A 14,829-nucleotide genomic window follows, 5' to 3' on the forward strand; every position below is an offset into this window, starting at 1 on the left:
GTGACTGTTTACAATTATCTCATCATATTGTGATATATATACTTTCCATTTGTTCTATTGTTTCTCTTGAACAATACAGAATTGGTAGAATTTCTTGCATTAGTATGAATCATGCTATTATATCCTTTCTTTCAGAAGTCAAAGATGATGGTTCTTGTCTTATTCCTGTCAATGATTATCTGCTGCGGAGGCGCGCAACGTTCTGAACCAATGTTCACAGCTGTAACGGAATCCATCCTCCCACCAGACTATGAAAATAACCCAACGCAACTCAACTATGGCGTGGCTGTCACAGATGTGGACAATGATGGAAAGTTTGAAATCATTGTGGCTGGGTAAGTGCTATTTATAATCCTTCATAAATCTGTTGAGGAGGGTTGTGTGGCTTTGCGTATAGGTTAATAGGCAAAAATAATCGTGTTAAGCACTAAAATTGGGATTACAGGATACAGCAGGTGAGATGTATAATAGGCAGACTGCCACCACAGTGGTCGTTAATGAAAGATTCAATGTAAAGACAATCCTCAAAAAAAATCTTTCTTGACAAATTTTAGAGGTGTTTATGCCATGTGGTTTACAAAACATACAATATCTGTAAATGAATTTCTGCCTAGTTGTAAAACTGAATATTTACTGCTTGGAATGCATATTCAAATTCCTGCAAGCACCGTGATGTTAAAAGTGTCTTTTATTGGGTCTTTTCCAATTTGGAACCTTTTCCAAGATATTTATAACTGCTTTGACAGTACACGCAAGTAATATGCTTTAGAGAATTTCACACTGAACACAATATAAGGCTATTTCTTCTAGAGTACAGTGCTGGTAGCTAAGGAGGGATCTCTTGATTTCTCCACCTATGCTTAACTAGTATTGTGTGAATTGCTTTAAAGTTCATTGCTTTTAATAAGAATGTTTAAAATGTATTGAGGAACGTTATGCTTTATGAAATAAAAGTTTATCATTCCTGAGTGGAAATGCTTTACTCTTAGATGGCATGAGTAGATCCATTAAAAACTCTCTTGGCAGGACTATTCAACCTGAATCTTCAAGAACAATTAAATGAGTACTAAACCAACTTTTCATGTACAAGTAAAGCAAATAATGATTTTTTTTCCCCCCCATTTTTCTCAAAGTTCTACAGAGGTTTAGGTACAAATGCTATGAAATAACTTATGTCACTAGACAATACTAGCCGACTCGAGTGCTACTGAGTCAGTGTGAGCAGATGATGTGTATCAGCTTGTATTGCGTTATCTAACAAGGGGTCTGGTCCCATTGTGGTCTTATTTGGCTGCTACTGTTATACTAGTTTAGATCCCTTTTCTTTCTGGGAATCTTATTAGGGGTATTGTTTTTATATTCATTTACTTTAGGGTAATTTTTTATAATTTATTAATTTATTATTGTTTTGGGTTAACCCCTAGTATGTTCCTTTAGACAATTAGAACTTTTCTAGAGCTATCTGTGAACTATAGGACATTACTGTAGACTAGTGGTGTTAGGGGGAGTGAGTGGAGTATTTACTGTTCTCATCATACATTTTATGTGTTACACTGACCGAAGCTGTAAGGATAGTAACTGGAAAACGCTCTTCTGTTTGACTTTTTCCAATGGCAAAATGTATGCCAATCGGGTGTGAAATAGCATTGTACATAAAAGTTGTCTGCCAATTGTTCCCCTCACAAGGCTGGTACTGTATTTGCACAAAAACAATCAACGCATTATTTATATACCAGGATGCACTTCAAAAAACAAAAGCTTGATTAACCATCTAGAAATGACTTGGACATCTGTTGCACAGTATGGACAATGAGCATTAACGTAATCATATGAAATGATTTAACACGTTATTAAAAGGCATACTTCTAAAAGTAAAAGTATCTACTGTCAAACACTTTCTCTAGAAATGTTTCTTTGCAAATTATTTTTGGGAAATCTTTAGCCCTGTATAGGTATTTGTATATGTATCCTCACCTCCTTCAACATACCTCACAAATGTCCTTATTTATCATTAACAAATTACTTTGTCCCTCTTTTCACCCCTTGTGACCCTCTTTTCTATGAGCTCAGAAAATTTGCCGGTTTTAATTGTATAACGGGTTACATGCCTAAAGGCACAATAATGGTCATAGAAACAAAAGGGAAAGTGCTTATAAATTACATCTTAAAAATAAAATACATCACTCTTGCCAAACCTGTGGGTCATAACCTGCCTTGAATAGATTTACAAAATCATGTAATTCTCGGCAAAGCCATACTTCTAACAAAAATGTCCCTCTTTGGTCATTTGAATCCAACTACAGATTGGCATGTGCTTCTTAATATGCATGGGGCATAACAGAGGAGGCAAGATGAGTGAGCCTAACCAACCCTGAGCAATGGCACAAAATTAGATGACCAGCCAACATTTATTGTAGAAAATCCACCCTATTGATGCGTATAGAACAGGGGCGTCCAACCTGCGACCCTCCAGCTGCTGCAGGACTACATCTCCCATAATGCTCTTTCAGCTAAGGGGCTGGCTGAGGAGTATGGGAGATGTAGTCCTGCAGCAGCTGGAGGGCCGCATGTTGGACACCCCTGGTGTAGAATATGAAAAGCTACCTTTGTGTGTATTTTATCGATGTCAACTAATTCACCTGGCAATTAGCCTCGTCCTAACTTGCTAGTAAGATGGATAAATCTATACCACAGCACTATGCTTTATATAGGATACATCTAGCCAAATACATTGGGCAGGGCATTACATTTTCATTTCAGAATAGAACATTTAATTTTAATTTTCCTTCCAAACAAACTAGTTAAAAACTTAAAATGATATTTGTTGCCTATGGCAAAATAAATAAATGGGTCCATCTTTATAGTAGGCTCCAAGGAATAGTCTTCTGCTTTGGTGGTCTGTTTAGTGTTTATAGCAGTTGCATCCCAAAAAAAAGAAAATACAGGATCCCTAAAACATTAGTGATACTTAGACATTTGTTTGGAGAATATTTATCAGCATAATTTACGTTGTGTTTTTCCCTTATAAATTGTAAATTGCGAAGACCAACCTATGGAATATCTCAGAATTTTTAGTCCACTTGCACCTTTAGTGGCTTCTTGGCTAGAATTTTAGATTTCCATTGGAATAACCGATGGACAATCATTTGTACTTTTATACACAAGTTTATTGCCCCGTGTTTTTTGTTTGGTCACAATTTGTAATCGTAATGGTTTCTTGGCAAGCGACCAGTATAAATAGCCTTTAAATGGCTTCACCCAATGGAAATAATGTGCTGTTGCGATCCTAAGTACGAAAGAGACGAGTTCAAAGAAACAATTTGATATCCACTATCATTTGTCAAAATCATTGCCACCTGTAGAAAAAAAAGCAAGTTCTTTCGTGAGCCGCGGGCGTAGGTGCGATAGTTTAATCTACAGAGGCATCAGAAACGCTGAAGCCTGAAAATGAATTACAAATAAGGCTTCATGCCTCAGGTGAACCACACATGCATTCACAATGAGTCGGAAAACACCTTTCACAATGTCTGTATTCCCTGAAAACAGACGCAGCAAAGCTTCTCTTTAACTCAATATGTCAATGTCGTTGACCGCCGAATTGGGTGGTTGGGGTGTTGACCAAGAGGAAGTCCGGGAATATCTTCCACTGACGGACTAGTTATTTTGAGACTTTTGTAGTCGTTGTTTTCTGTAGAGATTAAGACGTTTGGGTAGGATCATTACAAACATACAGAATCATTAGCAACATCTATTTAAAAGTAGATATATCAAGTTGTGTTCATTCCAGAGCAAAGCTGGCATTAGTCATGATCAATATAAAAATATGCATAAGCCAGAAATCCATCTCGCTGTCTTACAGGAAATTTTATTTTCATTAAGATGTAGCATTCAGTCGTTCCAATTAATTTTGTGGTTATTTCGAGTGGCAACGCTCTTTGTTCGGAACATGTTCAGAAGTATTACTCTTCATTAATAAAGCTCAGGAAATAGTGTAGGTTTCAGCAGTACCCGCAGGAGTGAAGATCATGTAACGCTGACAGCTTCCATTCTCCAATTATTAACGACAATTTGAAGATTATAGAGGAAGCGCATCCATGTCCAAAGACAAGTCTGCTCTGACACACCGTTAAGTTTAAAAAAAAAAAAAAATATTCAAGGCCGGAGTTTATTTTGCTGCGTTTTCATTGAGCTGGTATTGTGATCAAAGACAAACTTTGACCACTTCCATAGTTTTCATGTTCTTTTAACCCCTTAATGACAAAGCCTGTACATGTACGGGCTCAAAATGTATTGTTTTCAATGGGTTTAGGGACCGCCCATTGTCCTTAAGGGGTTAAAAAAAAGGAGCAACAAATTATTACTGTTATTATGATTTTTATTGTATAAAGAACAAACTATCTCCTGTTGTGAAGTATTTGGTTTTGGGTCAACAAAAGCTCAATATAACAGACTGTTCTATTCAAATTATTTGCATATGAATTTAGAACCTAGTGAAAGTTAACGAGTAGATGCTTGAAAGATGTAATCCTAGTTTACTCCATAGGGTTTATTCTCTATTTGCAGATGAGTTGGTGTTAGTGTGGGTTTGGTACTATATATATTTGTTTTTTTACGTTATCCATTGCCTTTGATATCTTTAGTAGATTATTTAGTGGGTTTCCCAACTGCAGACAGCCCGAGGTCATCGTTTCTGGTTTGTGTGTGCATTAAAGTAATAGAGCGTTCCAACTTTTAGAACATCCTTCACGTTTCTCACCCCGTGACCCAAATCAGAAGCTGGAAGGTGAGAGTATATGTACTTTTTCCAAACAAGTGGAGAACAAAAGATATTTCTGTAGCCAGCAGACCATATGTTTTCCCTTCTCGGAGAGGTCATGCGGATGTGGGGAACGCGACGTTCGAAATGATATTCTGCAGTCATTACCTTAAGAAAGGCAGCTGTGTAAACCACGGAGCACTTGCTTGTCTTTAAATGAGTGTCTTGTCATCACTAAATGGCATTTCCAAACCATTTGCCGCATAAAGGGATGCGGGACAAAGCTGACAGGGATCAATGCTTTCAAAGAAATCATTTTAATTGGCAGGGGATTCTGCCGTGGACCCTCACTGATGCGGTGACTCTGAAGAAGCCAGGAGATAAGGGAATTTAGGAGAGAAGTCATTGGACTAAATACACCGCATTTTGTGAAAAGCTTACTGATGTGGGGAGAAAGTGAGATCATCGCTAAATATCATCATCCGCTCTTCCGTCTGACATACATTTCCTTATATATTCATGATGGTGCAGAAGTGTACCAAGTCCCTCTTTTTTTGCTTTTACAGCCTTTTTTTTTTCTGGCAATGTGAAGAACGTCCATTAAGCAGTCCGACTACAAGTCCCATCAGCCAATTCCACACCCTACTTTGTTCTTACACCTCTGCATGGCCGTCCAAAAGACCGTTTACCGAGAGTTGGAGTCATTTTGTGCCGTGATTAATTTTGTTCTGTCTGACTTTAGCAGTTTGACAATAATTAGAAAATGAGAGAAGAAAGAGAGAGGGCGAATGTGATAGAAATATGTTAACAATCATTGATTCAACAAAGCGTGAGATGGAAGTATACTTCAAATTAGGAGAAATATTAGCACAGGAGGTCAGTAATAAGGACGTTTCACTTTGCTGAAAGGGTAGTAGAAAAGTGAAACCGCCTCCCAGCACAAGCGGTGTTGGTTAACACTAAGGACATTTAAACATCCATGTGATTGGCATGAGGCTATCATAAATACAAGACAACAAGACCAAGGTCTGGACTAGGATTGAGGTTTTTATAGTAAGAATATCGGCGTAGATGGGCTGAAAGGTTCTCGTTTTCCATGAAATTCTGTCTTTTTATAACGCAGCGTAGAGCAGGAATTTCTTGTTTTAATAACCTCTGTTTATGGAACTTAAATTATAGTCCTGCCATGCCAAGCATAAAATGCATTAAAACAATTTTTGTATCATGACTTTGTAGATAAACATTTTTATTGTCACTCACGCAGCCCTTTGTAAAATAGGCATAAATAATAAAGGCTACATTTTACTATCTAGGGTTATCTTTGTCGAGGCAAAATGTCACTATTTAAATGTCTATTGTATAAAAGCAGGACAAAAAGCCTCGCAAACTCATCTGTTTAGGAATAATAATTCAGCCCCCCGCGGCACATTTGTAAAGCTTGGTAGGAAAATACTTTTTTTATTTTTTTTTTCATTATCTCAGGAAAAATAGCTTTTTAAAGATGTAATACTAGAAATTATCGGAGGCGTGAGAGAGACAAACTAGTCACCTATAATAAGCTTGAATATGTAAAGACTAATTTATTCTGATTTTATTTTAAAAAATATTTGACGTATGTAGTAAAGAAATATTGGCAAATTAATTGTACTTTTTTATCTTTTTTGTACTTCCACTGAGCATGTGCAAGATCCATGCGGAGCTCTGCGCCATGATTTCTGTAGAATAGAGGCTGTGGTGCTCATTTAATATCCATACTTGGGAACTGTCTTGAGTTTTGCCCAGAGATGATACTTCTCTGGGTCACAGCCTGAAATGTCAGGTTGTGGGAGTGGCATTTAGACACGCCCCATGTCCATTCCCCTCCCATACAAATGTAAGGCGTTTGAGGCTAGTCCTGCCCGCAAAGTCATTGGCCCCACCCATCAACACCATCAGCCTGTCTGTCAACTTCATCATCCCCTCCCATCAGCCCCGCCCACTGGTGTTATCAGTCTACCTTAAGATGGGGGGCTCGGGGTAGATGGAGCCTGGAAGTTCCTAGGAATGGTTATATTCTTTATTTAAAAAGAGAAAAACAGTGCCGTTTTAAGGAGTGCCAGTTCGCTCCTATGAACTTGGGCAATTAATTTGCGTTTGCAACAGCAATAAAGTGCTAAAAATACTCAAACAGTTGAGGTGGTTGCTTGATGCCTCCATTTGCTGATGTAACTGGGATCTGGGTAATTATCAGAACACTGTCTGTATTAACCCCTTCATGAAAGCTTGTGTACTTCTCATTGAAATGGTTCTTGGGTTCTCAATAAAAGAAATAAAATATAAAATTTTGTTTGTAAAGCACTAGTATGCATTTGCTCATTGTTCACGTCATGCGAAATGATTTTTCAATAGGGTCTCCGGTAGCGTTGCAACCTTTGAGTAAAAAAATAGGGACACAGATTTATAATAATATTTAAAACCTGTAGGTGATGCATATTGTCCCTATCACAGTATTGCAGTATTTGGGACTGGCCTGCAAATTTCAGGACAGGTGTCACCCGCAGTCTGCGATCGCGTTAATATGTTCTGGAATTCTTGAAATTTGTAGTTTAATAATCAGTTTAACGAGATTCGGGGATCGTTAGATGATTCTGTGAATAATAGAATGGAGAGCACTTGTAGGACATATTGGGAATCTTTGCTCATAGCTGTAGGAGTTTGAAAGTCTTTCAGTCTGTACTTGCCAGCATCTGAGTTGAGGGATTGCCAGCCGAGTTAAACACCTCCGATGTCTGCGAGGACAGACTTTAATCGACGGGCTGCATTTCTGCCTACTAAGTAGCTGCTAATGCAGATCACTTTGCTATCTCTATGGGCAGTCACGCTACTGCATACGCTTAACATTTCACAACCAACACTATATGAATTCAGAATGCACAGGCGGTTTTCCAAACAAATTCTGAAGGTATAATTCTGCATGCCGGATGCTGACTTGATGGACTGATAGCGATGGGCTTGGAGAACGAATGCAGAAAACGGTCTATCATGAAAAGTGATGATTAACATCGATATATCACTTTTCTCAAATCCTACATTTTTTTAAAATATTTAGTTTTATTGAGTTTAAAAAGGAGTGCACAAGGCCACACGGGGATAAAAAGGCCCAGAATCCACATGAAACAGATGAAAACAAAGCAAAAAGCTCAGGATTTTTGTACAAAAACCCTGGATTCTTTCACTGACACTGAATATCTCCTTACCTTCTCTGCCGATCACTTCTGCTTTTCTTTCTTCGTCTGCATCTCTGCGGACATGAACTCTCTGCAAACTTCTTCCAAAATGGCGGAGCTTCTGGAGAAAGCCTCAAGGCAGGAGGTTATGTCTGCAGAGATGCGAACAAAGAAAGTATAGAGAAAAGAGAAGATAGACGAGAGGAGAAAGGAGAACAAGAATATATGTGAAACACAGAAGCAGAAGTTCAGAAACTCAGAGCATGAGAACAAGAATGAGTGTGAGTGATCGCGAGAGTAAATGTGTGCGGTAGACAACTAATTTTGTTTCCAAATCTAAAAAGCTTCCTAATTTACGCCCAAATCGGGCAAGCAGGAAATGGAATTAGTTGCCTGACTAGTTAGTTGTCGGCCAAAAACGAACCTAAAAATTCATCCAAACCGCTTTTTGCCCCATTTGCCCGTCTAATGGATTTTAAAATTCTATAATATCCAGTACAGTAGAATTCAGTAACACTGATCTATGCTAATAAGTGTAATCAAAAATTAACTCAAATTGTGTTTTCTATTGTCATGTTTAAATCTGACCGAGTCTAATGTGCTAATCAGTAGAATTCCTGCATCTCTTACTGCCGCGTACCTCCAAACGGCCACTATTTATATACCCTGAAACAAAAGTGTACTTTGGGCATTTAGAATGTTGGGAGGTAAACATTAAATATTAAATGAAAGTGACTGCTATGAACATATCTTGTTATCTTTAGGAAGAACGTTCAGGGAATCTAAAGCAATTGCAGCACATTTACACAAGAAGTAATATGGATATAAAGACGATGCTCTTGAATACATGTTTTCCTTTGATTTGGATCGTCGGAAATGTTCCTTGGATAGATTTTGTGTGTTTAGTGTTTTTTAGCGGAATTCCTGTTGTACTTTGTTGTATAAACTCGACTAATATTTTGTGGATCCATAGCCAGGGTTCCGCATGACCTTCTTCCTTTGGCGTTTTTCTTAGGTTAGGACATGTTTTGGTAACCTGAGCCAGGCCCAGACTGAACATCTGGCACAGCCGGTGGGCTCCTGGCCGACAGCCCCCCGCTACTCGCTTGAGAGGCAGGTCGGGAGCTGCAGTGTGTAGCTCCGGGTGGATATGCTCGGCCTGTCATATCCAGCCGTTGGCCGCGCATGTCACAGGGCAGCCGCCGGCCTCAAAGTGCTAGGGCGACCTCATTATCCTCAGTCCGGCCATGACCTTGGCAGTTGATGCTAGTCGTGGACATGTTTGAATAATTGGATCTTTTGGCTCACAGACAACTCGTACATTTTAGGCTCTTAACATAGGGCTTTTTTTTGGTTAACCCCTTGAATGCAATATAATGTAACGGGGCTTTTGTCTGTTTTTTTTTTTTTTTTATACAAACAAACCCAAATCTAAATGAGCTAAATTGTCCCACATGAGGATTAGGATGGAATACAATAAACGCTTTAGATCAAAATAAATGTATTTTATTTTTTTCTTAAGCAAAATACCTTTTATATTTTCAGCTTCTACAGACGATCCGCTTCCCCGTTGTGCTTTGTACTCTGACTAGTGCCTTGCTAATGAGTTAAACGATACCCAAAAGACACAGAAGTTTCTGTATTTTTTTAATTGTACTGCTTTGTTTTAGGAGTTATGTGTTCATTATATCAGTTTGATTTATCATTTTCACAGTTTACAGCTGGGTATCGGCAGAATGACTCTGATCTCAAATTAGCTAAATAAACTTTAGATTGGGCTTCCTTAGAATAAATGCATTTTCAGAATGCAGCGCAAGCCACAAAATTTACATGTTTAATATTTTTAAATCATTTGAAAGTATTCCTGACAATATGCAGATGTGCAGTAAAGATCAAATTTTACTATTATGATGATTAGTAAACGTGGTTTACTATAACCAAAATGGTGCAATAACCATAACACACTTTATGTGATTATGTGTGTAGAATTCAACACAGTGTGTATGTGTGTGCCTAATATATATATATATATATATATATATATATATATATATATATATATATATATATATATAGTACCATTCAAAAGTTTGGGGTCTTGAAAGAAAACCAAATGTTGTCTGTTAAAATATGAACTGGATCAGGAATCCAGCGCAGACGGTGTTAATGCTGTAAATGACTATTGTTGCTGGAAACGGCTAATCAAATATCTCCATAGGTGTACAGAGGCCCTTTATCACTCCCATCACTCCTGTGTTCCAATGGCACTTTTGCAATTATGTTACAGCTAGAAATGTCCATAAAAACAGCTAAGTGACCATACAGTGTATATATGTACATATGTGTGTGTGTGTGTGTGTGTACACATATATATATGTACACAATTACACCCAGTATATATGCATTCTAAGCATTTAGAAACTTATATATGATGTCTAATTGCCATAGTATAAGATGTACATTTGAATATAGCCAAAACAAAATGCCAGGACCCATTTCTATTTTTTTTTTTTGGGGGGGGGTGAATTTATATGACAAATAAAAAAACTCAAAACATCTGGAATTAAAGTGTAAAAACATCTTTTCGACGACCATACCCAAACCTCCCCATTCTCCTTCCCCTTATAGGAAAGGGGGGTGGCTTTCAGAAGCTGGGCATGTAATAACTATTATTTTTTTCCAGCTTGAAGCACCCAGTCAGTGGCAGGAAAGTGATCCTATTGTAATTAATAGGAGCACTTTCCCTGTATTCCCTGAACAGACCACCACCCGCAGAATTGGCCAAACTAGTGCTGGAGCTAACTGGCAGTATATCGCCTTCAGAGAGATAAGCAAAAAATAACTGAGGGTTGGGGTAAGGGGCAAAAGCAGATTCTGCAGAATTTAAAGGGACCGCTCCGGTAGCATTGTATATTTTAAAAATAGAGCTTGCATGTGGACCAAGAAAGAGTAGGCGCTAATGAGCAAAGCAGTCTATTTTCTGATTTAAATGTCCATTGGTTGCATGTTGTGTGGTTAGATTAAATAGGTTATTTAGAAATATACATTATCATAACATAAAGGTACGATTCCCTTCAGTCAAGGTGAAGCCAAAGATCCAAGTTTACACTACCGATGATCATTTGAAATGTTTTACGTCTAAAAACGGGGTCTAAATTATTAACTAAGACTCAAATGACATCGGGCATCTGTAGTGAATAATGTTGATCCAGAATGTTGCCAACTGGTTGCTAAGCCAGAATTTCTCAGATACAATAACTTCTCACCTGCTAACTTGTCTAGTACATTGCGTAGGTGAACATTTGTTCTCAACAATATCATTTTTTTGTTACAATGGGAAAACTTTAATATGTTGCATAGAGAATATATTTGTTGTATAGAGATTGGATTAAAAACAACTCAAGAGTCGAACAAGTAAAGTAAAGCCATTGACTTATGGCAGAACCTGTTGGGTTGGGAGTGAAAACCTGAATGGCAATGTGTAGTTACCTTTTGCCTCCAGGCTGTTAAAGTAGCTAAACTGGAAGATAATGCAGAATTCTAAAGTGTTGGTTTTATAGAATGCTGTTGTTGTTCCTGTGCCTACGGGATCTTTGAATCATCTGCCAATGTTCTACAGGCATCAGATTCAAAGGTGTTTCAAGTAAATGAATGCAGAGGATTTCTGCAGAGCAAAGCCCCCAGGGGCCAGCTGCTGGTGGCATCCGACTCAAATCAGATTAGAACTTCTGTCAGAAACTTTATACATGTAAAGCTAAAAACCATAGATTTCCTATATAATTGAGCTACAAGAGATAAAATCAATGTTTTATAGAAAAGTGATAAACCGAGGACAACTACTGCCTGCTTTCATTGCTGTCTACAGATCATGTACTTGTCTTAAACTACCAGTTCAATGAAATGATTTCAAACACATTATGTAGAGGCAATAAACTGTCTGGAGAAGAACCCTAGTCTAAAGAAATCCACTTTTAATAAAGTGGATGTGCAACCTATGACGTCTTGCCTTCAGCCAGATCAGGACATCATGTCTTGAAGACTGCATCCACGTACCCAAGTCTTTCGAAAACCTCACTAAATATTTAGCTTAAAATACATATAGCTTGTGCTTGTCCTGGAGATGTTTTTTTTTTTTTTTTTAAATGAACACTCCAGTTATCATATGCACTTTAATGATGTCTCCTTTAAATTTTCATTTGGTCCCCTTCACAAATGCATGGAGGGATTCTGCAAAATACCCCCATGTGTATTTGCAGCTCCTAGGGTTGCAGGAGATCTGTTTGGTCTAAACTACTACCCCCTGCCCCTATGTCATGTATTCACTCAATCAGTCAGCTCTGGGGAACGTTCCGGAAGGGGTCATGGAGGGTTGAATATTAAAATAATTACTATTTGTGTTCTTCGTTGGTGGAGCTGTATGGGACGCTGGAGTGTCTCCTTAATCTTAGGGACTGTTTGTCCTCAGAAGTTGTGCAACACATTTCCAGAACTCCCCATCTACAAAGAATAAATTAGTGAAAAATAACTAATTGGAGAAGACTTGTCTTTCCCAATTGTATGGATCTAGGAAAAGTCTGTAAAGTTTCTCATAAAGCCTGATAGTTAACTTGTCCCAAGAAACTAATTTGGAATATGCATAAGCAGAAGAAAACTGGGAAGCCAAATCATTGTTTTTCCCAACACATGCATTGTTTTTAGTTCAGCGGGGGTTTTTTTTTTAGCTTGTGCTGTTCTCCAAGGCGAGACCTTCACTGCAACCTGTATATTTTCTTTGGGCTGATATCTCCACACATGCTTTCAGCATAAAGGATGCATAAAGCAATAAAAAAAAAATAAAACATTTTAATTCTCGGTGGCTTTCAATCTCCAAAACATGTGATCATGTTCATTTTTTCACTTGATTTTTGCATTAAAATAATTTCCTGGGCATAGTTCCATCTCGCATCTCATAGTATTTACAGGTAACATTGGATGTGTCCTCTACGCTCTCTGATATATTCTTAAAATTATGGCATAAGCAAAAATTGTTATGGATCACTGCCATCGTTAGCTGTGAATATATTGTGTGCTTTGCTTACAGCCTTCATTTTTTAACTTTAACACGATAAATGTAAATTTCCTACCCCAACCTTTTAATTCTAAATATGCACTTTGATGTATATTGAGGCTATCAATATGTGTATGCACCTAGCTTTAAAAGTTATCGTCCATAATATTGTCTAGAATCCATATAATAAGGCTTTTTTTGGGGATTATATATATATATTTTTTTGCACATAGTAAGACAAATGAAAAATATTTAGAAGTAAAGTCGATATTGCACAATTTTGCTATTAGAACTATTCAAATGATCTTAATGTGATACCAGTAGTTATAACTAGAACGCTTAATTGACATTTATAAAGACAAAGCTTTTGGTTATATTTTCAATTACTGATTTTCAAGAATGTTTTGCTTTGTCTGAAGCAAACCAGATCAAAAATAATTGATGTTTTTTCATTTTACGTTCACATTCCTACAATACAATATGGGATATGATTGCGTTTCCGATTGTATTGCAAGACAGGTCTGAGCAGGAACTTCTTTAGGATAGGAGAATATATGTTTTGTTACAGAAAATGCCCTTAATAAAGTGTGAAAAATATTAACAAAAGTAGTACATGTCACGGAAAGAACGGGAATGGAAACCTCAGGATGTATGTTTCCAGAAAATGGTTTACTAGAATAACATGTTTTTATATCACAATCTGGTCTCCATAGCCACCCATCTAGATTAGATTACTCAGAAGAATCAGTTATCCCGATTGACAAAACTGCAGGCAATGAAACAAAGAACATCTCCCTCTGTGTTTTACTAAACTGGAATGGAAACGATTGCTGCAAATCTTTTGGATTTTTGGTAAGAGGATACAACCTAATACATATGTCGGTTATAGGGTTCTCATTTGTAGTTACATGAATAAAACATATCTGTCATATTGGTTACGGATACATATATTCTTAGTACAGAAGAAGAGATTTTTTTCAAGAAAAAGGGCATGTTATTATTTACCCTAAAATAAAATAGCCGGATGGTCATTAATGTAAGATCTAAGACTATTATAATTAACGTGTGAGATACATTTTATGTGAAATATACTTTCCATGTATTCTGAGCCTTTGAAACGCCTTCATACCCTTACGATCTAATTTCTGTTATTGAATTATTAAACAGTATGCTCTGTGAACAAATTCATACCTAACATACCCTGATGAGGATGTCTACTTGGCTATTGTACTTGTTGTTCCCCTTTAATTCAAATATCCTGATACCTATAATAAAGCCAGGAATAAGATGATCGTCCCTTGGTTTCTCTATAAAGTTGGCCTACATTTAGGTGACTAGAGAACATATCATTCCGCCGCATCATTCAAGTACCTTCAAAACAGTCATTTTGGGTGGAATATCCACAGGTTCTGGGCCAGAGAATGATTCTCAATGAATAAATAATGTAATTTCACACACAAAGGATGTTAACACCTCTTATGAAGATTTCCCTTTTGGATAATATACCAAAGTAAAAAATGTGAATGTAAATGAAGTGTAAATGAATGCTAACGTACATACTTTATATGTTACTGTATATTCTATTTGCTAGGATAGCAGCCATGATTATGGAATGGTGGTGGTGGAGGTGTTAATATGATTACTTTGTAGTTTTTGAACAGCGCTGATGCAAAGCGAACCTTGTATTGTAACAAGCCGATCAGTGTCATCTAAGGAAAATGTTAGGCTTTATTGTTATATTACTATTGTAGTCTTGGTCGTTTTAATTTTGAATTTATTCCCAATATTTATGTCTTAGATAGGTGTTTACAAATGGCATT

The 14,829-nt window shown here is 37.3% G+C and overlaps 1 protein-coding gene across 1 annotated transcript in view; it reads left to right on the forward strand.

The window, feature by feature from the left end:
• LOC149277631 (cartilage acidic protein 1-like) overlaps nucleotides 1–14,829 on the forward strand; it is a 142,189-nt gene that overhangs the window by 34,201 nt on the left and 93,159 nt on the right. The window contains exon 3 of the mRNA XM_089502678.1: nucleotides 136–335. Within this exon, the coding sequence (XP_089358804.1) occupies nucleotides 136–335 (200 nt within the window). The remainder of the gene's footprint in view (nucleotides 1–135; nucleotides 336–14,829) is intronic.

Source organism: Sceloporus occidentalis, unplaced genomic scaffold (assembly GCF_023333645.1).
Source record: "Sceloporus occidentalis isolate IW3139 unplaced genomic scaffold, rSceOcc1.0.p SCAF_208, whole genome shotgun sequence".
NCBI lineage: Eukaryota > Metazoa > Chordata > Lepidosauria > Squamata > Phrynosomatidae > Sceloporus > Sceloporus occidentalis.